The sequence below is a fragment of the Trachurus trachurus genome (assembly GCF_905171665.1).
Source record: "Trachurus trachurus genome assembly, chromosome: 8".
In the NCBI taxonomy this organism is placed as follows: domain Eukaryota; kingdom Metazoa; phylum Chordata; class Actinopteri; order Carangiformes; family Carangidae; genus Trachurus; species Trachurus trachurus.
Genome location: NC_139905.1, coordinates 17,509,468 through 17,536,877, shown reverse-complemented (window position 1 = coordinate 17,536,877; position 27,410 = coordinate 17,509,468). Strand labels below are relative to the sequence as shown.

The 27,410-nt window shown below is 44.1% G+C and overlaps 1 protein-coding gene across 1 annotated transcript in view; it reads left to right on the top strand.

Annotated features, from left to right (window-relative positions):
* fam20ca (FAM20C golgi associated secretory pathway kinase a) overlaps positions 1–10,324 on the top strand; it is a 49,754-nt gene extending 39,430 nt beyond the window's left edge. The window contains exons 4-10 of the mRNA XM_083977573.1: positions 3,960–4,052; positions 6,554–6,669; positions 8,015–8,195; positions 8,347–8,456; positions 8,594–8,675; positions 8,953–9,012; positions 9,766–10,324. Of these exons, the coding sequence (XP_083833699.1) occupies positions 3,960–4,052; positions 6,554–6,669; positions 8,015–8,195; positions 8,347–8,456; positions 8,594–8,675; positions 8,953–9,012; positions 9,766–10,024 (901 nt within the window). The 3' untranslated portion in view covers positions 10,025–10,324. The remainder of the gene's footprint in view (positions 1–3,959; positions 4,053–6,553; positions 6,670–8,014; positions 8,196–8,346; positions 8,457–8,593; positions 8,676–8,952; positions 9,013–9,765) is intronic.
* The last annotated feature ends 17,086 nt before the right edge of the window (positions 10,325–27,410 follow it).

The window sequence follows — 27,410 nt, the reverse complement described above, 5'->3', positions numbered from 1 at the left end:
CAGTTAAGTAGTATAAAACACCAGTACAGTGAAAAATTAATAGACTGTAGAAATGTGTCTGGCAATAGTTTAACATAGGGACTTTGTGAGATTAATCCTCTCAATGAATTATCCCTTGTATCTCTGACAAACTGATGATCTCCCAAACCCTCTGTATTTTCCCCAAAGATAACAAATTGCCGTGCCAATACATTAATATCAGTTACTCTTTGATGGTTTACTTCTACATAATATATCATCATAGGTTGCCATTGAGTTTTCTGTAATATAAAACAGTAAATAAAATACATCCTTATGAATACAGATTTATGATGCAAGTACATTAAGATTACCCTAAATCCTAAAACCCTCTCTTAAAAAATTAATAGACTGTAGAAATGTGTGTTGCAGTAGTACATCCTACATTTTAAAAATAATTACAACATTATTGGTGCTACTCATTATACATTTTTGTGTTAAGTTTTGATGAAAGTTTTCTCTTAAAAACCAAAAATCACTTCACACTCACATGATGGAGTGTGTATGTCACTCCATGCTAACTAAGTGGGGTCGTGTGTCATTATGCACCAACCAACAGTGGACGCCTGTCATTCCATATAAACCAAGTGTGGACCTTTTTCTGCAATGTAAGTCAACTAATAATTCCTATACAGATTGAGAACACATGTATATTGTAAAATTGAAACCCTGTGCTTAAAAAAACTGGACAAGCAACAATAGCAAGGTCAATTATTTTTAATGTTTAATCAGAATTCAACAGAAATGATCTAAATTACCATTTTATTTAAAATTTTGTTATGGGTGATCAATTTTTTCAATATTTTAAAATGTCTATTATACCTAATACAGTGTTGAGTTTAAACTTAAGACATCCATGAAAACAGAACCTTTATATTTTGTTACAAAGAATAACAAATTATGTTTCAAGGTACTGGTTTGTTCACTAAGGAGCCTGTTTGATAGCCTCTCTACAGTCTGAAAGGCTGCCGGGGCTGCAAGTCGTTCACACTATGGAGGAGTGTAAGAAACGACGTGTGTGAATGAGTCGTTAAAAACCCTGCTCCAGCCTGCCGGGGCACTGCTGAATATGGTATTTTACACACACACACACTCAGGTCCCCTCTTGGCTAAAGTTAAAAAAATTAACCAGAAGGTTTTTCACATGATTTTAAGTTGATTTAAAGCATGTCCAAGAGGGGACCTAAAAAAAGTCCCCTGTTGGCTGCTTGGTCCCCTGTTGGTGAATGTGTAACGACGCCGATGTCCCCTCTTAGATAGGTACAACAGTGCACACACACACACACACACACACACACACACACACACACACACACACACACACACACTCCATCATTTCATATGTTGGATCACTGCAGCACTTGGTCAGTGGGAGTATAGGCACTGAATATTTTTTCGTCTACCTGCTGCGCTGGCACCATTTTTCTCCGGATAGAGGTTGAAAAATGCTTGATTAGACATGTTTTCCTGTCATCTCTAAAACAGCCCACACCACCTGGCAGGGGAAAGGGAAAAAAAAAACAAGCTACGTTTGATTTCGTCTTTACTCAGCATGCACGCGTGAAAAGAGAGTTGCTGACTTGCCCTCATCAGCTTCACCCCCCAAAGGTGACATGGAAGGGGTTATTATCGCGATGGATTTCTCTCACTGAGTTTGTCTCTACTGCCCCCTCTCTGCAGTCTGCCTTTGTGACACTGTGTCTTGGTGTGTGTGTGTGTGTGAGAGAGAAAAAGAGATAGAAAATAAGAAAAGAGGAGTGCCTATGCAGTCTGGGCCACAGCTGTTGTGGTGTTCACCCCTCCTTCCTTCCCTCCCTCCTTCCCTCCCTCCTCTCTCTCTCTCTCTCTCTCCCATCTTTCTCTAATATAACCCTCCACTGTGCAGGTCTAAGCTCATGAAAGAGCATTAAAACTGCCAAGTCAGCGCAAACTGAGGCCACATAGGCATGCAGTTCAGTTTCATCACTCACACACACACTCTCACACACACACACACACACATCGAAACTACAGTATGAACAGTGCATTCCCCTAATCACACACTCCTTCACATAAAGGGGCTTTTATTATCAAGGACACTCACTGCTAAAAGGGAGTGTGTGTACATAACTATGAGGGGGAACTTTTTTGAGTGTGTGTGTGTGTGTGTCTCAAACCTGCTACATTCAAAATTCTAAGGAGCTTCCTCTCTGACAGGAAATTGCCTTCTACATCCTGGTGACCATGGAAACTAAAGTCTGTAATGCCCGTCAGTCAGGTTTATGTTACATAGTTCGCACAGTGAAAATTGAATTTGGGGAAGAAACATAATACAAAACTCATATATGGCCAAAAAGCTTCAACATAAATGTAGTTAGAAGTTCCTTGCTGAAAAGGAGCTTGAACTGTAGATTTTTTTTCTGTTTCTTGCAAATCTTCCATAGAGGATAACTTATTCAAGTGAAGGCTGTTATTATGTCCGACCCAGGGCAAAAATAAGGGGGAAATTTTCAGATCTCAGTGCGTCTTGTTGTGATGCTGAGCCCGTCAGCAACCATGATTATCTATACGTGATAAGGGGTCTTGATAATGGCTTATTTGAATGATAACAAGGTGCAGTTACAGGTGCTTTGAGGTCACCTCTTACTGCACTCCCTTTTCATCTACACAGTATCTTTCATCCCCTGCCACTATGCACCCTGAAAACAAAACATAAAAAACCCCATCAGAGCCCTCCTGGTGTTGGGTGGGAAAGAAAGAATTACAATAGCTGCAATGTAAAATGTGCACAGGTAGCTACAGTAAGTGACATGGAAAAGAAAAGGAGGGGGAGGTAATTTTCCTTTGTCAGTGGCTTGGTTTTGTTTAAGGAAAATAGGGAGAAACGGGGGGAGGAGGAGGGAAAATAATGCACTGCTCCGTCCTCAGGTACAATCCACACTAATGGAGTGGTGGAAGAGGAGGAGGGGAGGGAGGTGGGGGGTAAAGGAAGGTGGAGAAGGAGGATGTGCGTATATGTGGCTGTGGTTTTAGCTGAGTGTGAGAAAGCAGAGCAGTTACACAGCAGGTTATTTCAGGTGTGGCTACACTCTACATGTGTATGGGAGAGATAATATCATTAAATCCAACTGACAGACAGATGGAGAGAAAGATGGACACAAAGGGGGCTATACGTAGCAGTCCCTGACTCAGATCTATGGCTTGGTTGGCAGAGATTCACCTCTCCTAGATGTACGTGTGTGTGTGTGTTTGTGTGTGTGTGTTTGCTGAGAGGATGACAGCAGGATGTGAGCAAAAAAAAAAGTCTCATCCAGCTTCCCCCTCAGCAGCCTTGTCCACACAGACTTTGGTCTCATGCGTCAGCTTGTGTCCTACAAAGGGACGCTGAGATGAGTTTCACGCTGCAGGAAAAAAAAAGAAAGAAAGATGAAAGCTGAGGAGATCTGCATAGACGGGAGCGGAGATGTCTCAAATCAAAGGACAGCAGCCTTAAAAAAAAAAAGGACATCTGAGTAGAAAAATCAAGGGTCAGTGTGGAGATATGATTTTAAATTGCCCTCTGAGTCTTTGTTACATTACTGTTTGTAACATCATCTCCCTCCTGATGAGTCAGGACTCAGGGACAGATGATACAAGGGAGGAGCTGCAGGACGTTACATGAATTCACATGTTCAGCTTTCTCATTTTTGAGCTCAGGATGAATATTATTATCAGCCCTCCAATACGTTTACTGTAAGATGATTTATTATTATTATTATTATTATTATTATTATTATTATTATTATTATTATTATTATTATTATTATTATCCAACTTCTGACTGTTCCTCTCATCTAAATTTACAGATGTGAAATACAAGAGTACAAAGAGATCAAACTAAGAAGAAATTGACGGCTTTGACTAAAAACACCATTTCCTGCTGATGTTGTGTTTAATGTCTCCTTGTAACCATTGTCTTTCAGGCAGACACGGGAGCAGGAAACCCCTCCAGACTTCTTCTACTTCTCTGACTTCGAGAGGCACAACGCTGAGATCGCTGCTTTTCACTTGGACAGGTGAGTTTTTTCTCCCGCACACCTCCCATCCACACACAACAACAAAAAAAACTATTGTGCTGTGTGAAATTTCTCAGTGACTCACCTCGTTCCTGTTAAGAATGCTTTTTCGAATCATCCCTCACACTCTGTTCCAGGAAAGAATGACAAGTCACACATGTTCGTTCACACAGACAGCGACATTTTAACCCCTATTATAAACCGGAGGTGCGCCATAATGGATTTAAGCTGTGAAAATTTGAATAGGATTAAGTACATGAGGGATTAGATAACACACAGCGAGCTGGGAACATCTCCTCTACTTGCTGCTGAGGATATTGATTTCTCCATGATCCTTTCACTCTAAGGACTTAAAAAAAAAAAAAAAGACTTCTCAAAAGAGACGGGTGCTAGGAAAAGTCAAATATGATGGTTTGGGATTCCGGGGGAGGATGATAAATGGACCACTGGTCGTCTTTGGGTCTTTGGAGGGCATAGTAATTAGTTCACACACACACACTCTCTCTCTCTCTTTCTTTCTGGCTGCCTGTTCTGTGAGGTCAGTAGCATGTGTTTGTGTGGGCAGGAAAATAGAGCCAAACAGGAAATCACAGACACACCATTACAACGGAGGTATCAGGGGAGGAGTGAGGGGGGGGATAACCCTAGAAAGCAGTTTGTTTTTGTTTGCGTGCACCATGCAGGGCTGCTTGTGAATCAGAGGAAATCAGGCATGCAGAGGAGGAGGATGTTTTTTTTTTTGCTCAGCTTTAAGTTTCTTTTATTTGATTTCTAATTCCAGACTGTCGTAATGAAATGTACTTAAAATATCCTGAAGATTTGTAACATCGCCACTAAATCTAAATCTCACTGTTCTTCGTGCCATCGTACCATCTGTCGTGAACTCCTTGTGACTCAGGGGTGTGTTTGTACTAAGCAGGGTGCACAGAAATAGACGTCCGAGTGTGCTCTCACAGCCCCCTCCCCTTCTCCTCTACACACACACACACACACTCATGCACACACACTCACAGGTGCTCCTTTGTCACCAGGGCCCAACGTGACGGTGCAGTTTGCTGCTCCTGAATGCTGTCCTCTGTAGGCTTAAGTTTCGCCAACTGTGTTCCACTCAGCCAGTCTGTCTGTGTGTCTGCCTGCTCCCAGGAGGCTTAGTCTGAGTCTCACACTGGTCCGGGGTCATTTGGACACAAAACATACAGTGAGACAGGCTAAACAGAGGCTGAGGACGTATCACGTTCCGACACAGGAGCGTAAGAAAAGAATGAGAGCGAGTGAACAGAGGGACTAGAAGTGGAGGCAGAATGAACCTGCTCTGTACCATCTGAACATACAGTGAGCAGCGGGTTAGAGCAGATCATAGTTACCGCATCGTGTTGGCGAGGCAGACACTTGAAAATGTCCTTGTTTGGCTCATAAGTAGATGTTGAGTGACAGTAAATGCTGTTTTTGATGTCAATCACACAAGCAGACACAGCACACTGTAAAGATGATTAATTAGTTATACGTTTTCTGTGCAGAAACCGTACAGATCAAGTTCTATATTGACAAATTTGATGGGAAATCGCCCAACATTATTTTTCTGTGAAGAAACTGATCCAGGTGTCCCACTTTTTCTACAGGCTGTCTTTGTTTAGACCATCTTTGACATGTGATGTCTGCTATTTTACTGCAGATAAGATGAGAATGAGCTGGTACAGCTGTTTTTTAGACCAGTGGTTCCCAAACGGTGTGCCGAGGCACACTGGTGTGCCGTGAGGCAAGTCCAGGTGTGCCGTGGGATTTTGTGACAACCATACATTATTATTGCAATATACAACTACACAAAAAATAATTATTTTTAATTTACTATCAGTACTTTGTATGCGCTCATTTCATAATACAGAGGCAAACTATATACCTAAAAACAATTCTTAAAAAAAAAATCCTCAAAGAGAACCCCATATTTCGCACAATATGTTTCAATGCTGATCAATCTGTAGGACCATGGACGATTATTGTGACCTGTCTGGTTTAAATGGTTGTATTGCTGCTTTGATGAAGCCTAATTTGATAAAGTTTCAAATACATTTTTGAAATATTTCGTTAAAAAAATATGATTTCGTGAGTAATGTAGCCTACAGTAGTTGTCTTTGTCACATTTTATTTGGCATTATTAAATAATTATGCACATTTACAGATATTTTACATGATATAAGTGATAACACGTGTTATGAAGGCTATTTTGAACAATAGGTGTGCCTTGAGATTTTTACTTGTCCTTTGGTGTGCCTTGGCCACAAAAGGTTTGGGAACCACTGTTTTAGACAGTAGTTTCATATTGATCTTCCAATCTGCAACTATGGCAACACTGATGTCAAGGGCGAACGACACAAACTCACATAAACAGCACAAGTTCAGACCAAACCATCCGTTTAAAAAAATGTCCCTTTTTTCGCTTTAAACTGTCTGATGTTTAAAATGTTATGTAATCCGATTTCCTCTCCTCTCCTCTCTGGCTTCAGGATCCTTGACTTCCGAAGAGTTCCCCCGGTGGCAGGACGTCTCGTCAATATGACAAGGGAGATCAGAGATGTGACACGCGATAAGAAGCTGTGGAGTACCTTCTTCATCTCACCAGGTAGTGACTCTGCCAGCCTCTGCAGTTCAGCACAGCTTGATCGCTGCTGGGGTTCAGCCTTTTTTTAAGACAGAGCGCAAGACAACAGGATCTCTCTGGCTTCACTTTTAAGACACTGCTGCTCTGCTGTTACGACCCCTTAGAGGTTTTTAGCCCCAAAATGGGAGTCCTCAAACATAAACAGCTCAGCCATAGTGTTGCAGTGAAGAAGAGAAATGCTTTATTTGTCATATAATCCTTTTGATTGGCCTCAATCCACAAGATGACAACAAAACAAGAACAAAAGACTGAAGGACTAGTCAAAAGAAAGAAACAACCCACAAAGGATCTGGTGTCTTCCCTCTGACCTAACATAAGAAACACAACTCTAACCAAATAAAACCTCTAAAATAGCACTACCAGATCCATCAATCAAAATATAAAAACCAAAATGCATCTAACACGCCGCACAACCATTAAGAACTCCAAAATAGCAGTGGCTGAATTTATAGTATAAGGTCCTCCCACCTTTAAGCCGAGAACTGGATAACCTAAGTAAAAGAGAAACAGAGAAATGATTAAACATATGGCCTCTAACCAGCAGGAGGGGGGAATTTAACATACGCATTACACACACAGTGGGTTACGCATGCGTATGTACATATGTCCTGCCCTGGTGAAAATAGCAACAGTGCAGCACGTATGATCAGACATCAAGCCAAAGCCAAAAGTCACCAGGGGATGGTACTGTAAGTCGGGTTACTCCCAAAAGCATCAACTAACTGTATAACTTAATACGTAACATTAACAAATGATGAATGAACTGAATTTGACTCAAACAAATCTTCAGGACATCAGATCTTAAAATGACAGGGTAATTTAAACCATGAATATCATTATATACTTTGTACTGTACATCATTTGTCACAGAGGAGTAGCTGCCCACAGAGGTTTACATTTTCTCAAAGATGTCAACATTAAAGCAGCTTTTTAATTAAAACCATAGCGATGCAGAGTTAAATTGCATGCTTTGGTTTGAAAAATCTCAAGGACAAGTGTACCAGATTTGCTGAAAACAACACGAATAAAATGTAAAATTGAAAAGAAAATGCTTTCATCTGTATGTACATCATGTCAGTGGGAAGATGTGTGAATAGAGGATAGAGGAGGATCTCTGTCTGAGCAGGGACAACACTGCTGGGTCAGCACTCGCTCTTGTCTCTGTGTTGAACCCTGAACCTGAGATTAGAAAACCATCCTGTTTTTTCATTGTCTAATTACTCTCTCGTTCACATTCAGCCAAAGTAGGAAAACCGCCTCTTGCTTCTACTCTCTGACAGCGTGTTGGCTTTTTCCCCCTCTACAGCCAATAACGTCTGCTTCTATGGAGAATGCTCTTATTACTGCTCCACTGAGCATGCTCTGTGCGGAAAACCAGACCAGATCGAAGGATCATTAGCAGCGTTCCTGCCAGACCTGAACCTGGCCAAGCGGAAGACCTGGAGAAACCCCTGGAGACGCTCCTACCACAAACGCAAGAAAGCAGAGTAAGGAAAAGACGCTGGTGAACCATGACAATGAATCTGTCAGCACTGACACACTTCACCTGACTGATCTGTGCTGATTATATAATCGTCTACATTTATTGTAATTAATATTTAACTGATGAGATTTTAAAACACTTTTTTGTATTCTCAGGTGGGAGGTGGATCCAGATTACTGTGATGAGGTGAAACAGACACCCCCATACGATCACGGCACTCGACTGCTGGACATCATGGACATGACCATCTTTGACTTCTTAATGGGTACGCGGCAAAGACTTTGGGTGTAGCATTGCGTATAAATGTATGAATGTGTCTCTTTTAAACTGAATCATCAACAACAGCATCCTCGGCTCATGCTGTATTTCTTCACTGTTTTCCTCCTCTCTCTCTCTCTGCAGGTAATATGGATCGTCATCATTATGAAACCTTCGAGAAGTTTGGGAACGAAACTTTCATCATTCACCTCGACAACGGAAGAGGGTAAAGATAGTCTTCTGCTTTTTTTCTTTTTTTAAAAAAAGCTTTGGTCCTAGCAACAAGTTGAATGTTTGATCCACTGTACTGAAAATAGTCACACTGACGTCATACAGTGACTCAGGTGTTCATCAGAAATTTGATTAACTAATTCAAATCCGTCAGCTCACCTTAAATATAGAGTTTATGTGCATGAAATGTCATTAGGACTAAGGAAACAAAGGTTTGAAGGTTTGAACAGCCGTCTAAAACCTAAAGTTGTTTGTGTCCTTTGAACCTGCAGGTTTGGAAAACACTCCCATGATGAACTGTCCATCCTGGTGCCGCTCAGCCAGTGCTGCAGGTCAGACCTTTGGATTTCTCTCAGTTTAAAGCTTTGTTATTTCCAACTCTTTTCTTTTATTGTCCTGTTCACCACAGAATGAAATGTAGCCTATTGTCTAGTCATCAATCTTGGAGGATAAGTCATATGTATTTGATAAGCCACTGACAGCTAGCTCCTCCATATTGCCTTTGATACACAAGAAACAATAATCAAAATCTCTATTTAAATCACAATTAAAATGCTAGATAAGTATGAACTCTTGTTTCTCAGAAGTGCAAATAAATGAAAATATATTAATATAACTCTGGCATGATTTTAGTGACATTATGACAAAACCTACAGGATTTACCTTTATATCAGATTTGCAAATTTGCTTGTTAGTGAACTTTACAACTAAGGAGCGAATTGCATTTAAGAAACTTCCACACATGGAAGTCAGATTCCCACCTCCCAAATGGTAGACAGGGTATCCATCTAGGCCAAATAGGGCTGCCACATCTCAAGTATTCATCTCCAGAACCTGATAACTCCTATAACTAATAGCAGAGCTGGTGTAACAAGCATTGTTTGCCAGGACACGATACATTGCCACTTCTTTTCTTTTTTGGGTTTATGTAAGTTTTGTTATACTGAAAATCTGAAAATAAAATATTCTAAATATATATACATTAAAAAAAATGTTTTTCGAGTCTACAGCAAACAGTGATCATTCTGATATTAGTTAACGTGTGAAATGATGAATTTGGTTTTCTTTCCTTCCCATGTTTCCAGGCTGAGGAAGTCCACATACCTGCGTCTCCAGCTGCTGGCCAAAGAGGAGTACCAGCTGAGCGCCCTGATGGAGGAGTCTCTGCTGCGCGACCGCCTGTCCCCTGTCCTCATCCAGCCTCACCTCCAGGCCATGGACCGCAGGCTCCGGCTGGTGCTGCAGGTCCTCGCGGGGTGCGTGGAGAAAGAAGGCTACGTTAACGTCGTGGAGGAGGATTTAATCGGAGACACAGCAACCCATAGGAGCCCAGGTCACAGGTAGTGAGGGCGATGCTCGAAGGTGACAGGGACCACCAATGACACATGGACAATGGACCACACCTGTGGCTGTCTGGCCAATGGGATCGGACCAGAAATCCCACCTCTGATATCAAGCTGAATTCAGTGAATTCCAAGACTTGCCATCATTGCCTCTATGGAACCTGCTTTGAAGTGTTTATAGAAGAAACAGATACAATGACAGACTGTGCTCACACAGACACTTTGTATTTGTTCAATACAGATGTATTTTTGTTTTACCAGATGTTGTATAACACATAAAGGAACCACTGCTGTGCTCAGATTTTTGTCCTGTTTGTTTTGGATATGGAGGGTATCAGCTCGTTTTTATGTGTTTTATTATAATAGTGCATAACCAAATGACAACTTAACACTGACTGGGCATCTCATGGTCAGACAATAAGCTTTATCAGTTTTCGTGACACATAAAAAGGTTGGGAAAGCGAAAGCGTGTGGACGTTGGCAAAGATTGTGTTCCTTTTGGAAAATGTAGTTTTAACCCTCTGCAGTCGACTACATCAACAGGAAAAGCTAAGTCAGGCCTGGACGAACAAATTGCAACCAGGGGAGAAAAAGAGTTTCAGGATAGTGAGTTCTGTTTCTCTGTCTTCATAGGCATTTTGTCTACACACAGACTTGGAACAGACCAACTGAAAATGTCATTACATAGTTTGAACGGCATTAAATCTGAGTTCAAGTGTATTTCACACTATAGTTCAATCTGTATCTTCACTTTGCCTTGTTCCAATTTTGTGTCTTGTTTTTTCTTTTTTCTTTCCCAACTCCCCAGCGAGTTCACCTTGCACTACATGCAGTACAAAAGCAGAACACTAAAATATTATTTCCAAACCAAAAATACTCTAAATGTAACGAGTCCACATTGATGTGCTGGTTCATGGTTATTACATGATTTGTCAGTTCATTCAAGTGCACTACAATTGTTACCCTCCTCGTCTACAGTTTGTATGTTTTTCATTTTTTTTAAATTTCTCATCCAAATGACTATTTATTGCTGCGTTACAAAGAGTGAAAGTGGTTTAATGAGTTCAAGATTATAGATTTGCTTCATGTTGCTTTATACATTGGAATATTTAGCATTTGGATACTATTTAAATTGACATTCCTTTGGGTAATATTTTATGTTCAGGTGAGATGATAGACAAACAACTACGCTGTTTGATTTTGGACATTAATTTGTTGAAGTGGTGCCAGTGCAATTTTCACTTTCTTCCTTAAGAGTCCTGTGCATTGGCTAACCCAGAACCTGTGCAATGACAGAAATGGAGTACTTGAATGTTTTTTGGGGTGGTTGTCAGTGTGGATTCATTAAACTAAAAAAAAAACCTGGGAGCTGGACTCAAGTCTGCTTGGGGGTGACAAGGGGGTTCAAACGCCTCATCCCGCCACAGCTGTTTTCATAATGGCAGTGTAAATACCTATAAATACTTTGAAGACCTAACAAGCTGCACCGCACAGTGATTTGCTTCTGTTTTCTGCTATTGCATTGTTACTGTGAAGATCTGTTTACTAAATGATTAAAGTGTGCAATAAAAACAAAAGTGAGGGCAAAATGCTATGTGTGTGTGTGGGTGGCTGCAGGCAGATGAACCCTTTCTTTCTTGATTTTCTGCATGGGTGGAGGTGAATATGTGTGTTGGTTTCAGTGGGGTGAGGACTAACAACATTAAGCACTACATAAAAGGTTGCATTTAGTGAAGAGCATTTAACCTTTTTTGTCAAACTCACTAGTCAGTGCACAGCCTTAAAATAACAGCATAAAACCCTGCATGCACCTTGACCTTTACCAGTCAGCATATAGCAGGAATCGCTCTAACATGTGCAGCTTCAATCTCACGCATACTCCAACCATGCAGTCTGTGCGAGGTAAAACATGCAGCTTGAGCTGAAAGTTGACAAAGTGAGTCAGATCTTACACACATATTGGATACCAATGCAGATTTCAATGGCCTTTATAGCTTTAGATTGTGATGACAGTGAATACCATTTCTCAGTTCACTTATTACATAAAGTACATCCATTAGGCTCAAAGTTAAATGTCTTACAGATGCAAACCACTCAGGATGAGTCAGTCCTGTACACACTCCTACACAAACTGCACTTGTGCAGGTCAAGCCAATATTTCTTTGTCATTTAAGTGTTCAAAAATTCATTTTCTCTCATATTCTATTCTGATAACTGACTCATGAATCAATCTGTCTCAGGACATAAATATATATCCTTTTATATTATCTTCTCTGATTTTCCTTTAATGTGAGTCTAAAAGAACTGAACTGAAGTGATCATTTGAAATAGAAAGTACTTCAATGCTGACAATGAATGTAAATTGTAACGTCTTTATAGTTTGATATTACATACTTAAATGTAAGGCGTTTAATGATCAATTAAAAGATTTTTGAACATCTGTATCCATGGATAGGCCTATAGACAATCTGAAAGAGCGGTGTTTGCTCCAGCAGCTCAGCACGTGCTGCCTGGCTTCTAATGGAAGCAGCCGGGGAGCTCGCGGTGCTGTCCATGGTACTGAAAAGGAAACAAAGGCCTTTCTCTCTCCGTGTCAAAAAAAAGAAAGAAAGAAAGAAAAAAGCAGACGGCCACCACATGTGCAAAGTCCGTGGTGCGAGACAAGTTCCCAGGCCAGCATGTGTCTGTGGCGCTGTCCGTGGTACTTGAGAGGGCACAGCCGAAGCAGCACCACGGACAGCGCCGGTGTGTTCATCCGAGGTGATAAGGAGGAGCCGGGGGGGTGAGGTGTGACGGAGGCGGAGAAGACGGTGAGAACATAGAGCTGCTGCTGGTATTTGTGGTGGTTATTTTAAGCTGAACTGCATTTATAGAATTAAATCTGTTCCTCCTTTGAGTGAGGTAAAGGCAGAGAGGAGGGTAGAGAAGAAAAGGCTGCCCTTCAATTGCAACAATGTGTTATTGAGTTTATGTGTTTAAATATCAACTATTTCGACGCCATGTCTGTCGCAGATGTAGACAAACGTTTTCAGCACTACAGTCTTTATTTATGCTTTGTTCAGAGTAAACTGAGGCGTGTGCCCATCTTCTACCAGGAGAGGGAGCGAGTGCTCCACGTCTCTACCCGTGGAGCTGCTGCAACATGAAGCTGTCGCGGGCGAAATCCACTAGGTGGCGCTCAAGCCTCGCGCTCATGTTGGACAAGGTTGCACGTGCGTTACAGAGATGACGTTGCCTGAGTTAGGGTTATAGCCAGTGAATCATTTTTAACGCCTCGGTGTAATCAGCTGATTTTTCGAGCTTTGTCGGTACCAGCCTTTCAAAATTGTCACTTATACAGAGGGAAATGAGACTTTAATTATATAATTAGGCCTACAAACCGTCCACGTGAAAGAGCTGATGTGATTTTTTTTAAGGAAAAAGGGGAAAAAAAAAAAAAAAAAGTTTAAAGCGCAGAAATTTAATCAGTCTACAAGGTTGCTGCACAATTAGTACACACTAGACTGAAACACCATAACAAAAGCGACCATTATAGTTTTGTTATTATGTTTTCTTTCATGCGGTAGGCCTACGTGGCCTATTTCTCAACATTTTCCCAAAAACGTTTATTTCATTCATATTTTTATTCCACCTGACCTTAGAAAATAGGAATAAAACAGCCTAGACACTACTCCCGGTCACTCCCACTTGGCCCAGATGTTGTTTACCATCCACAGCCACAGACAGACCAGACCACCCCACGTCCTCTCACCTCATTCAGTATGGCAGCCTCTCCTGCCTAGTAACAGTATCCAACACCACTGTCCTCTCGTCTCTATGGCAACAGAGAGCAAACCCCCCCTTCCTTCCCTGCCTCCCACTGATCCAAAGGTGTGCGTGGCTGAGTCCTCGACGACCCTAACCCTTACACCTACCCCCACTCCCCCACCAGAGAACTTAAATTATGCCTGAGTTGGCAACACACATTTCTTGCGAACGGCAGCGCCACAGCGAACAGACACGTTTACTTCTGTAACCGATATTAAAGTGATAGAGTTTTGAAAAATACAAAATTATATAATGTTACACATAGAGCTTCTTAAACCCAGCAATGAGGACCCTGCATCATGAGGATTAACCTACTAAATCCTTAAAAAAAAAAAAAAACTGTGTACGTTTCCCTGAAATTACATCATAAGGCAAAAAAACACGATTTTGATTATGGTCTAAATAAATTGTTGACTACAGTGAACACGCCTCTCGTTATTACAGAAGGCGTCAACACCCTTCTCGCTCATATATAGGCCCATCTGAGTGGAAAACACATCACTACCCTCACGCACGCCCCCGCCAACTGTGTGTGTTGTGCGTGTGTGCGTCAGAGCGCGTATGGCGAGCTGAGATGAGAGGAGCTTTTCAAACGCTTCTTCAGAGGCAGTCGTTTTTAACCCCTGTCCGTCTCGATTGATGTGAGCGCTGTAGGCTTCACTCAGATCCGCGCTGATCAAAACAAACGCACCCCCGAGGGAGGAGAGCGCTCGCCGAAACGTGTTTTTCTTTTGGGTACACGGGTGCACGATGACGAATAACCTATTCATACCCCCCCCCCCCCCCCCCCCCCCTTCCTCCTGCATCTGGTGGCACTGATCCCTCCAAACTGTCCAACAATCATCATGTTTCATAAAAGGACTATGAACTAAATTGTGTCGTGTCTTTTAAGGCCGACTCTGCAGGAAACAAGGTGAAGGCCTGTCTGCCTCATCCTCATTTCCTCTCCTCTGATTGTGTTCACTGGGAACTTTACAAGCTGAGCTCATTCTCATCTCGGAGGAGACGGTGCAGTGTCCCTCTCTGAAAAGCAAACCCCTCTCCATCGTGTGTGTGTGTTTGTGTTTGTGTGTGCGTGTTTTCTTCCAGCGGCTGAGCTGAGCAACACCCTGCCAATAAGCGCGCCTGTGTGGAGCTGGCTCTGTGTCTGAACTCATGAATTATTAAAAGACTGACTATTTCGCGGCTGCAGCTAAAATTAGGAATAGCCTTATGTTGGCTATAATTAGAAAGCAGATGGAAAGCGTTCATTTATAATAGTACATGGAAGGTTTTGACATTTCCAGGTGACGATGTGCGTGTGCTTGCGTATGCGTCTTCAGTGTGTGTGTATGTGTGTGTGTATGTGTGTGTGGGGGAGAGAGAGAGAGAGAGAGAGAGAGAGAGAGAGAGAGAGAGAGAGAGAGAGAGAGAGAGACGTGGCGACAGAGACAAAACTCCTCCTGTCTGTCGTCAAGGTCAGACGGAGGCGCATCCTTTTGCGTCAAGAGCACCGGGAGAGAAATTAAACTCCAAATCAATTGCCCTTGAACTGCCGCGCGTGTGTGACTGCGTGCACGACTGACTGGCGATGCGTGCGACCACGGATCTGCACATAAAAGTGAGAAGAGAGAGAGAGAGAGAGAGAGAGAGAGAGAGAGAGAGAGAGAGAGAGAGAGAGAGAAGCCTAAGTTGCGCCTTTTCTACTCTCCTGTGCGCCTGTGTGTGTGTGTCTGCGTGCCAGGAGCGATCACGGGCCATTGCCGTAATTGCTCAGCGCGCAACCTATACGGCGGGAGGAAGAGAAGCGAGGGAGTGGGGGTGGGGTTGGGGGGGGGGGGGGGGGGGGGGCGAGCCGTGTGTAAACCCGATGAAACACCCTTGGCTGCACAGGAGAAATTCAGAATGACCGAGATAGGCTGCCCACGCTCGGGCGCCTCGCGACAAGTGCCGCTTTTGCACGAAAGAGCAAATGAAAACAAGGAGAGGAGAGGATGCTAATTATTGACGCGCGCCCGAGCAAGCTGCCAGCAGCCGCTCATCTGTCACTCAGGAGGAGGAGGAGAGAGAGGAGGAGGAGGAGGAGGCTGAATGGAGGGAGAGTCACAGTCCCTATCCCCTCCTCTTCCTCCTCCCCCTCCCCTCCCCTCCACTCCCCCCCACTCCTTATTTTCATTCATGGCACAATCAGCGACACACGCATGCACATATCTCCTCCACACAGCGGCTGGCTCAGTCCCTCTCCATCAAAAGACTCGCCTTCTCTCTCCCCAAACACACACACACCAACACACACCTTCACATAGGGACACACACACTCTCTTTTCTTTTTTTCCTTTGTTATCTAATTTTCTCATACACACACACATCTTTTCTTTTCCATCTTTCTCCTCATTTCTTTTCATACATGAGTAAACACACATTCCGAGTATGTCTCTCTCTCTCTGTGTGTGTCTCTCTTGCATGCACGCACGCACGCACACACACACACACACACACACACACACACACACACACATCCCAGATAATAACAAATACAAACAAAAACATCCAAGCCAAAGAAGATAAACAAAAAGAAGGACACAACAAAACAAACACGAGCAACTGCACATTGAAAATTGCATGTTAAATTCTCTTTCCTTCTTGTACACACACACACACACACACACACACACACACACACACACACACAGTTGTGTTACCAGACACACATACAGCTTCCTCGCCACCCACTCGGAGAGAGACAGAGAGGGAGAGAGTGAGGGAGGGAGGAAGAGGAGGAAGAGCAAACCTGAGACAGAAGCACTCCTGCCGGGTGCTGAGTGCAGGAGGAGAGAGAGAGATGGAGGGAAGGGAGGGAGGGAGAGGTGGAGCGAGGGAGGGAGGGAGGGAGGGAGTGGAAAGGAGGAGGGAGGAGGAAGGTGGGGGGGGGGTGTTTTGGAGGAGGAGGAGCAGGTGGCCCCACAGCTCGACCACTCCTTTCCTCCCTCTCATCTATCAGCAATATCTCTCTCTCTCTCTCTCTCTCTCTCTCACACACACACACTCAGTGCAACAGCAATCACTCCACACCCCCCTCCCCCCATCTGCTCCTCTCTCACACACACACACACATCAGCGCGTGGTGGCTGTCGGACAGGCTGCTAGACTCTCCTGCACAGGCTGCAGGACGAGGCTGCACCCCAACACCCCCCCCCCACCCCCCCCACCCCAAGCTAATTCCATTATACATTCCCGACTGGAAGGAAGAGGGGCTGTCTTCTAATTGCTTTCTTATCCCCCTGAGTCCCCCTCACTCTCTCCTCCTCCTCCTCCTCCTCCTCCTCCTCCTCCTCCTTCTTCTTCTTCTCTCCTCCACCACCACCACCACCACCCCCCACCTCCACCCCCCCCTCCTTTTCAGCCCGCCCCTCGCCCTGCGTGCACTCAACATGGCAGCAGACAAGCAGAGGAGGGAGGCGAGCTAGAGAACAGGAGAGAGAGGGAGAGGGAGAGAGAGAGAGAGAGAGAGAGAGAGAGAGGCAGGCTGCCGCTATCAGGGAATACTGGTGCCATTTTCAGCATCGCAGGGTAAAAGGATTGAGCCTCGCCGCTGTACGCTCGGCTCGGCTCGGCTCGGCTCAGCTCGCCTCGGCTCAGAACAGCTGAACAGGAGGGGGATTGGAGGGACGACAAAAAGGAGGAGAGAACGGCTTACCACCTAACACAGGTACCACGCTTTTCCCTGTCGTTTGTTTTCTCCTCCATGGCAGGTTGCAAGATGGACAGCAGGAGAGTGAGAGCAAGGAGGAATGGTAGAGGGGGGCGTGTGTCTGTGTTTGTCCATGTGTGTGTGTGTGTGTGTGTGTGTGTGTGTGTGCCAAATAGAGGACAGCAGAGTCCCTCATGGGACTGCGTTCTATTTTCATTTGGTGGAAGAACATTCGCCTCCCACACACACACCAAACACAAACATACACACACTCCCAGTACCAGACACCTGCCTCAACCCGTGTTTTTTTCCACCAGCATCTGTCCAAACAAAAGGCAGGAGAAAAAAATGAGTACAAACAGTGTTTCTGCCTGCAAACACATGGATAACATACAGAGGAAGCATGAGCTGCAGCCGCTCTGTTGGTCAGTGGTCGGTTTGTTTGTTTGTTTTTTTTGTGCCTTTTCCTCCCAAGCTGCGTTCAGCATCCTGAGCCTTAGGATGTATTACGTAGTGCTATAACAGGACGCTATGTCAGAGCACGATGTGTCATAGCATGCTGTTTACTCTGCCTATTGCATAAGGAGAAATCTGAAATGCACACACACACGCACACACACACACACTGATCTTATGAAACCAGTGACGAAGTTAGATTATGGTTCTTCTAATCTGTGCTTCCTTATGATAAATGGATCTTTTATTGTACATACGTATATATAGTTGTGTGTTGTATGTTGTGCTGCATGAGAAACGGATGGTTTAGTTAAAATTATTACTGGACCACAGACTGGCCTCTTTATAGTTGATGAAGCTTATATATTATGCTATTTTTAGAATGGCTTTACCTGTGTTGGCTGGGGATACATATGCTGTGTGTTAGAGACAATTGCTGATCTTATTTCTGCATGTGTGTGTATGTGTGACAGTTGTGTGCTTTCTTGTGCATCTAATGTGCTGCATAGGCGCACTCCAGAGGCGGCTTTACTATACCATTAAAAGTGTCCTCAAAGGATGCACTGAGACTGCAGTGTCACTGCTGACTGAAACTGATGCTACCAACAACCACGGTCATCTCCAGGAGAGGGGGAAAGAGGATGAGAGAGAGGGACAGAGAGAGAGGCGAGGGGTGGGAGAGGTGTGAGAGAGAGAGATGGGTGAGTAAAAAAAAAATGAGTGACAGACACAGCCATGTGTGTGTGTGTGTGTGTGTGTGTGTGTGTGTGTGTGTGTGTGTGTGTGTGTGTGTGTGTGTGTGTGTGTGTGTGTGAGGGGGAGGAGGAGTAACGACAGAGATAACACAGAGAGGGTGTAGAGAGGTGTCGGGGACAGAAAACAGAGGTGAGATAGAGAACGGCTGTGTGTGTTTGTGTGTGTATGTGTGTGAGCGTGCAAGTGTGTGTGTGTGTGCCTAGAAAGACAGGCACAGGGTGCACAAAAGAGTAAGAATGAGAGAATGATAGAGCAGGAGAGGGAGAGTGATAAGAGGTGAAGGAGAAGGAAGAATATATGAATGGAAGATGAGAGCCTGATCCCCTATAGCAATGCAGCGACATGGCCGCCATCAACATGTAAACAGCTGCGGCAGGATAAACAGTGTGCAGGTGTGTGTGTGTATGTGTGTGTGTGAGTGTGTGCAGATTTCATGTTTGTGAAACGTATCTTTGCATGTAAGCAAAATACAGCAATACTACCGTACAAAAACACACCAAGTGGATAAATCTCTCGAAGGTTGTGATGTTTTCACCTGACAGTGGAGTTGTCACAGTGTCTGTGATCTTTGTTGCATGTGTGTGTGTGTGTGTGTGTGCGTGCGTGTGTGTGTGTGTGTGTGTGTGTGTGTGTGTGTGTGTGTGTGTGTGTGCGTGCGTGTGTGTGTATGTGTGTGTAAAAGCTGTATTTCTGCAGTCAAAAGAATAGATAAGACAAGAGCCAGCCCACTGGCTTGGCACAGCATGGCATGGTATAAGGCAACATACCTCGAATACACAATCGCACACAATACAGAGACAAGGGGATATAGTGCACACACACACACAAACACACACACTTATGCGCAAAAAAGTCTGCTCTCCTTTCCCTCTGACTTTTTCTCCTTCACGCACACACATCCAGACTAACAGTGGGTTTCCTGCATGATGCAACACAATGAAAGGAGGCTGATTATCATGGAGATCAGGAGGCGTGTGGAGAGCAGGTTTCAGCGTGTAGGTGTGTGTGATGGTCAGTAAAGAGCACACACTGAAACTGGCAACTCATTGCTGCGGCGAAATCAAAGGTGAAAGCTCCTCCTCTGAGCCCCCACCCCCCATCCCACCCCCCTCTCGCTTTCTCTTCCTCTGCCTTCCTTCCTTCCTTTCTCTCTCTCTCTCTCTCTCTCGGTCTCAGACCAAAACAAATATATGAGGTCAAGGAGGGGAGAGGAGAGAAAACAAGAGGCAGGATGACAGACTGAGAAACAACAGCCCAAATTAAAGGCACATATCACTGTTAGAGATGTAAAACATCAAGCGCTCTATTTTCTCTCCACATCTTTCTCTTTCGCTTTTAATCTTTCTCTCTCCGCATTGATCTGTCCTTTGTTTACATCCAATTTCTCAATTACTCTGGCCCCATTTTTAACTAGATTGCCGCACTTTCTGTCCATGTGTGTGTCTGTGTGTGTGTGTTCATGAGCGCTGCGCTATAAGCCTCAAGTGTCCACCTAATTGCCCTGGAGGCTCATGGTTATTTACTGTGGGGGGTTATTAGGCAGACAGAGAGAGAAAGGGAGGGAGAGACGGAGAGAGAATGTTTGTCCCTCGTTACAGAGAAGTTCCATGAACACAAGCCGGGCTGCAGGGAGCGACTGGACCACAGCACCGTCATTAAAAGTGCGCACACATGCACATGCGCTCAAACACACACACAGGCACAGTCGTCGGCTAATGAATGTGGACACTCCACCTATGACTCATAGCATGCGATTTGTATTCATATCGGATAACAATCCCTGATTCTTCTTTTTTTTTAAATATACATGTATATAGTAACACATCCTCCTTGCTGTCATGGTTGTCATGGTTTTAGTTAATTATTTCAACTTATTTTTTAATCATGTGTTTAGCAGAAACTCAATCTATTAATCCACACGGGGACACAAGGGTAGAAAATAAGCTGTGGGCCCCTTACTGAGGAACACAACACAACACACTGGATTCTTTCCCCCTTTTTTTTTCGCAAAATGAAACCAGCAGCAGTCATGACCACTCTGTGTGATTATTATTGTAACCATGACAACCACAACAAAAGTTATTATGGATAAGGAAGTAGCTTATTTTGAAGCAAATAGCTCACTGGCGACATACCACTCTCTCTTTTATGCCTTAGGATCTATATTTTTTCACTTCATGCAATCAAAGATCTCTCTCTGAGATCGATTAAACGAAACACACACACGCTTACAAAAGTGTAAACACATAGTCAGCAACATAATACTGCACACCGAACCCTAATACAACACAACCACAAATACGAGACAACACAAACACAATGCTCTCTTATCTTATTTCTACGTACACTCATAAACACTCACACACACGTGTAAATGTGTAGCCTCCATCTTCACGTGCATCATAGGACCTCACACCCACACACAAACACACGCACAAACACACACACACAGCATATTTTCCACAAACTCAGCTTGAGTGAAGTGTGAGAGTGCGGGTACACGCTGTTCCAGTGAACAGTACACCACGGCTGCTAACCTAGATCTGATTACACACAGTAGCTCCTTGCATGCACAACTGTGTGTGTGCGTGTGTCCATACATTTGTGAATGTGTGTGTCTGCACTGGGGTCTAATGCAGTTTGCAGGTAATATATATTTATTGGACGAGCCAAGACATTGTCAGTGCAGTGTGTTTGTCTGGGGAGGACTGATGTATTCCCCTACAGGAGAGCAAGGAACATCAGAGAGGAAGAGAAAGACAGAGGGGGGGGGGGGGGAGAGAGATGGAGGGAGAGAGAGAGAGAGAGAGAGAGAGATGGAGAGGGGGTTGGGGGAAGACAGGGGGAGAGGAAGAGCATGGGGTTACTGCAGGGAAGAGAAGACAGAGGTAGTGATGAGAGAGAGGAGGCGGGTAGAGAGGAAGAGAGAAGAGGAAAGGCTCATCTGTATGCTGGTTACTGTGTGCGGCTTGTTTGATCTGGAGGGAGTACTTAGTGCTGGATGGTGGGATGCTGCAGAGTGGAGAAGGCAAAAATAAGGTTCCTGTAATAGTGTGTGTGTGTGTGTGTGTGTGTGTGTGTGTGTGTGTGTGTGTGTGTGTGTGTGTGTGTGTGTGTGTGTGTGTGTGTGTGTGTGTGTGTGTGTGTGTGTGTGTGTGTGTGTGTGTGTGTGTGTGTGTGTGTGTGTGTGTGTGTAATTAGGTGCAAGGTGTTGGGTGCAGCACTTTGCTCATTAAAAGGATCTGGCTGCTGTCCAACTCTGTGCAGTTCATCAACTGTCCTTCATGTCTCTCATCCTTTTCTTTTCCTCCTCTCTCCTCTCGTCATCTGTCCTCTTCCTTCCCCTCCTTCCTTCCTTCCTTCCTTCCTTTCTTCCTCCCTTCCTCACTCTCTTCTTCTTTTTTGATACCCCATCCTCCCATCCTGATGTTGCTGCAACCAAACTGCTTTGCAATAGTGTTGCTGACATGAATAACAGAGGGACATGTGTGGCTTGGGGCATCTTTTATCACCGATGACTATTTGATCAAATGCGTCTTATTAGAGGTGAACATCTCGTGCTTTTAAAAGATAAGTAATGAACATATTTGCACATACTAATAACTGTATGTGCGAGTATGAGGGGGCGCGCAGACACTTGTATGTAACTACCTTTTTTTTTGTGAAACCCTGTTTATTCTTGACAGCTTGTTAGCAGAATACACTTGTAGGGTAATCGCTAAATATTCAAAGCAAAAGATCACAAGTCTGCTCCAGTGAGAAATAACACATACAGGTATGTGTTTGTGAACTGCACAGAGGCCAGCAGTGTTGTGTATTTGTGCACCAGTGACACTGAGGAAATGCATAATGAGAAGTCTCACTCAGCATCAGGAGGGAAAAGGTGATTTTGCACGACTTCACTCATCAGAGAGGGTCACGGAGCGAGTTGGAGCTAATCCCAGCTCACACTGGGTGAGGGTGGGTCTATCACAGGACTGACATATAGAGACAAACAACCTCACACACTCACACTCAAACGAATGAGCAATTTAGAGTCGACAATTAACCTAATGTGCATGGAGGAAGTAGGAGTAAAGACCTGAAACCCAGAACCTTCTCGCTGTGAGGTCACAGTGCAAACCATAGACCACAATGCCACCCTTGAATTATATATTATTATTACTATAATCAAAGTTCTTGCACACCTGTCCAGATGTTCAGCACTATAACCAGAAAGGTCGTTAATTGCAATCAGTGTGTGTTTCGAGAGGCTCGGATGTGTATGTGTGTATTTGTGAGTGCGTTCAGCTCAGTGACGGGCTTGCGAAGTAAAGCTCGGCCCACTGGTGTTTAGATCTCCACCACCAGAGAGATAGAGACTGAGGGAGAGGGAGAAAAAAAATCAGATGAAGGGAGATGAAAGATTTCAGAGGGAAGAGAGATAAAAATCACACTGGAAGGGTTGAAAAAGAAGGGCAGAAGATGAAGAAAACAAGAGGAGAGGAGATGAAGAGAAGAAGTAAAGATTGCTACCAAAGCAGGGAGATGCGATGAGAGAGAGAGAGAAAAAAAGTGATAACCACGATGCAGTATACAGTGAAGAGGCGAAAACTGAAATATGAGCATTGCATTGTGTAGTTTGCTTAAAGAAGAGGGATAGAGAGGTGGGGTAACAACAATTAAAGCGCACAGAAAGTGTGTGTGAGTGTGTGGGAATTGTCAAGAACTGCAAAGGAGCCAGAAACCGTCACCAACGTCTCTCCTGTGTTCTGATCACACAGCAGCAACAGCACTTTGAAAAGTTTTCTATCCACCTTACCACCACCACCCCCCCTTCCCTCCTCCGACCCCCCTCCTCCTCCTCCTCCTCCTCCTCCTGTGCCTTCAAACAGCTGCTGGAGTTACATAATGCTGAGAGAAAAGCGAGATCAGAGACAGACAGACAGAGGAACCAAGCAGGAGAGATGTTACAGAACGTATCATCTGTCTCCCCACACACTTACAGCCTCAAAATGCGTCTGCTGAATGCCGATAATTATCTGTGCGGTTTTGTTATATTCTTTTTTTTTTACCATTTTCCAATGATGGCATCACTGCTATAGTTGTCATGATAAAACACCAATGTTGTGACATAATCAAGAGGACAGGACAGGACGGGGACAGGGGGCGTGTCAATGGACGCACTCAGAAATAAGTGCAGTAATAACGACTGTGAGTGTATACAAGTTGCTGAGAGTTGAGTATATTAGTGTGGCTGTTCAGGTGCCACCTACAGTATGCCCGCTTTACATTGGTAGATATGGGTTATAATAGAGGAGACTTCCTGGTCAGAGCACTTCAGACACAGTTAAGTGCCTCTTACTGACAGAATTCATAAACGCACACACACACACACACAACCTTACATTCATTTGTATTAAAGTATGCTCCTGGGTAGATATAGGACAGATTGGACCTTTTCTTACCTTGAAGCATTTAACCATTTATGGATTCATTATGAAATTGTACGACTAAGCCTCATCCACCACACATGCTGATGAACTAACTGAGTAATTCACGCTGAAGTGCATGCATCCATACACCAGGCAGGTAGCTGCAGGAAAAATCTTCCTACACATAAATACATCATTATCATCCTCTGACCTTTGACCTGTCGTCTCACAAACTAATTACAGTGCCGTGATGTAAAACTTTTATTTCCACAACGGTAAAGGTGACTGATTTTGTGCGAGGAATCAAAGGCCGTGAAAATATGACGTGTCCCCTTCACAGGTCCCCGCTGAGTACATCAGCCATACCCCACATTCAGTGCTGTTGCTAGGTTGCATTTGCGTGTCTGCCTACACGCATGCGTGCGTGCGCCGCATGCATGCGTATGTTTTGCTTGGCTGCCTCCATGCTATGGACGGAAAGTGAGTTCTCAGCCTGTGAATTAGCTTCCATAGCAACCAGTGCCACGCAGCCAAGAGGGCAGGCAGTGGAGTGAATGAACGGGCGCTATGTTTGTGTGATCTGAAAAGTGGGCACAGGCCCGATGCCAAATCTGGGTACGGTGGACACACTGGCACGCTCACGGGCACAGACAATGGGGCTGTTGCTGTGGTGATAGGAGGGCTGGTGGACGGGAGGGGGGGAGGGGGGAGGTGGTGGGGTTAACAATGTGCATTGGTATGTGGATGGAAGACAAAGTCAAAAACAGCGTTCAGCGTGATAATGGAGCTGCTCTGTGTGTTTGACGCTCCTTCAGTTTGTTTTCCTGCTGTTCCTCTTCCTCCATCGCTATTTTTGTTTGCTGATCAGTATCTCTCTGCTTTTCATCCCCTGTTCTATCTCTGTTTGCTTTCCTTCTCTTATCTCTCTCTCTCTCTCTCTCTCTCTCTCTCTCTATCCTGTTTGCTCTTCTCCTCTACTCTCTGTGTCTCTGAGAAAGAGGTTGCGGCATTGCAGAGGTGGGTGTAGTGTGGGGGCAGAGGAGATTTTTTTTTCATCTGTTATTGTCAGAGCTGGCCCATCACCTTGGATACACACACACATGCACCCACACACACACACACACACACACACATACACCCGTAAGACGTCAAACACACGTCAAATGCTAACAACTAAGAGTCAAGGTTTTGGCACAAAGCAGAAAAAAAAAACCAACCAAACTCCGCCAAACAAAACACCAAGTGGAAAAAATATAAACAAAACAATCATGGCACAGACGTCAGAGATGGACTTCATATTTGCCCAGTGATTTAGATGCGAGCCACATCTGAGGTGTGCTTTTCAGTCACCCAGAGTCAGGATCTGACTAATTGCTAATGTTCTCATGCAGAGAAAACATGAGGGAGATGCTAACGACCTCTCGCTCAGATGTCTATCGACTGACCTACCTGTAGCCATGGTAGCCGGGATGAGCACACACAAACACACACAACACATATTCAAACACAAAAACACGATGTCACCTGAGGCTCAGATGAACGATAAGCCTGAGCCAAAATTTGAAATTAAATTATAATTCGATATCATCAATTATCTCACTTTCATGTATTTCCACAGTGGTGAGCAAAACATAATGAATGCAGAGAATGAAGCTGCCAGGCCATTCTGTGCTTTAATATTGCTTTATAATACCTATCACCTCTGTTGAGGAGATAAAACCTCGTGTTTTGAGCTTTTACACAAAGAAGGAAGGAAAGAGAGAAAGAGAAGATGACGGCTGAATAGTAGAAGCACCTGGGAGAGAATAAGAATAGTAATCAATCACACACGTGCATCCACACATACACACCCATAGAAACACATAAACACACATACACACACACATAGGCAAATATGCGCAAAGCACAGCTGGGCTGTGGAGAAGCCATCTGTAATGCCACAATACAAGTGTGTGTGTGTGAGTCTGCATTTGCTCTCATGTTTGTGCATGCATGTGCATGAAGGCAAAATCAAGATCAAGTTCCAACTCACTCAACCGTGTCTCTCCTTACGATGGAGAAACACACTCACACGAGCCTGGATTTACATGCATACACACTCTTTGGCCAACACATACAGGCTCAATAACACATGCTGGTGCGCACACACACACACAGAAACTCATGCATAAGCACTGAATCTCACCTGCAGCCATAGACTACATAGCAATGCATACTAAAAAGACCAGGATAGATGAAGGGCAAAGAGTGAAGAGAGAGAGAGAGATGGATGAGACAAGCAAAGGATGGAGTGAAGGATGGATGGATGGATGGAGGAGAGGCCAGTAACGGGGTCTTTACGGCCAGAGAGATCTGTAATGAGATCTCGGTAAGTCAGATGGGATGCTACACACTTATCCTGGCCGGATAACAGATGAGCAGCCTCGAATGCATTAGAATGCATTAGCCTAGCTGGCTAATATCAAAATCTGTGTCAATGCTATTAGCATGAGGAGCCATCTCTCGCACATCGATCTTCTTGAAAAAGCAACTAGCCTGGTTGTCCGGGTGGTGGAATTAGCTAAGGCTGGCAACAATTCACAGCTACCTAAGCAGTTTGGCCCACCAGCATTATAAAAGGTTAGCGTCGACCCAGCGTTGCTTTTAGCGTGTTAGCTCGTATGAAAGAGTGAGTCACCGGCTTTGCTGAGAGAAGCCACAGCACAAATTTAAACATCAGAGCAGTCAACAAACCGTGGGCTATCTCCGTGACCATGTTTATTCATGTGGTTTGACACCCACCAACACACATACACATACAATAAAGGCACATACTGAGCTTGTAAACAAAGTGAATCACAGATGAACATGTGATGTATGTAGTGCACTTCTCATTATACATCAAACTCATTTCAATTATTCATTTGGAGTCAATCCTACAGACTCTGTACTCTTGCATGAAAAGCCACCAACTTTTTTTTTTTTTTTTTTTTAGGACTGAGACTTTCATGTTCTACAGAAGTGGCAACAAGTGGCTCAGTGCTGAGTGCCACAGATTAAGTTTCACAGGAGTTGGCAATATTGTGAATTTGTGACAGTGACAATGTACTTACCTCTAATTAAACAACATTTATACTTGTACAACCAAATGGACACAATTTTTAAAAAGCAGTTTGTTTGTAGGCTATGCGGCTTCACCAACAGCTACAAATAGTAGGCTAAACATCATATTAAGGACACAGACGTTACAATGTAAGGTCAGTTGGGATAACCATGAGAGGAACAGCTTCAGGTTCTCGTAAGTT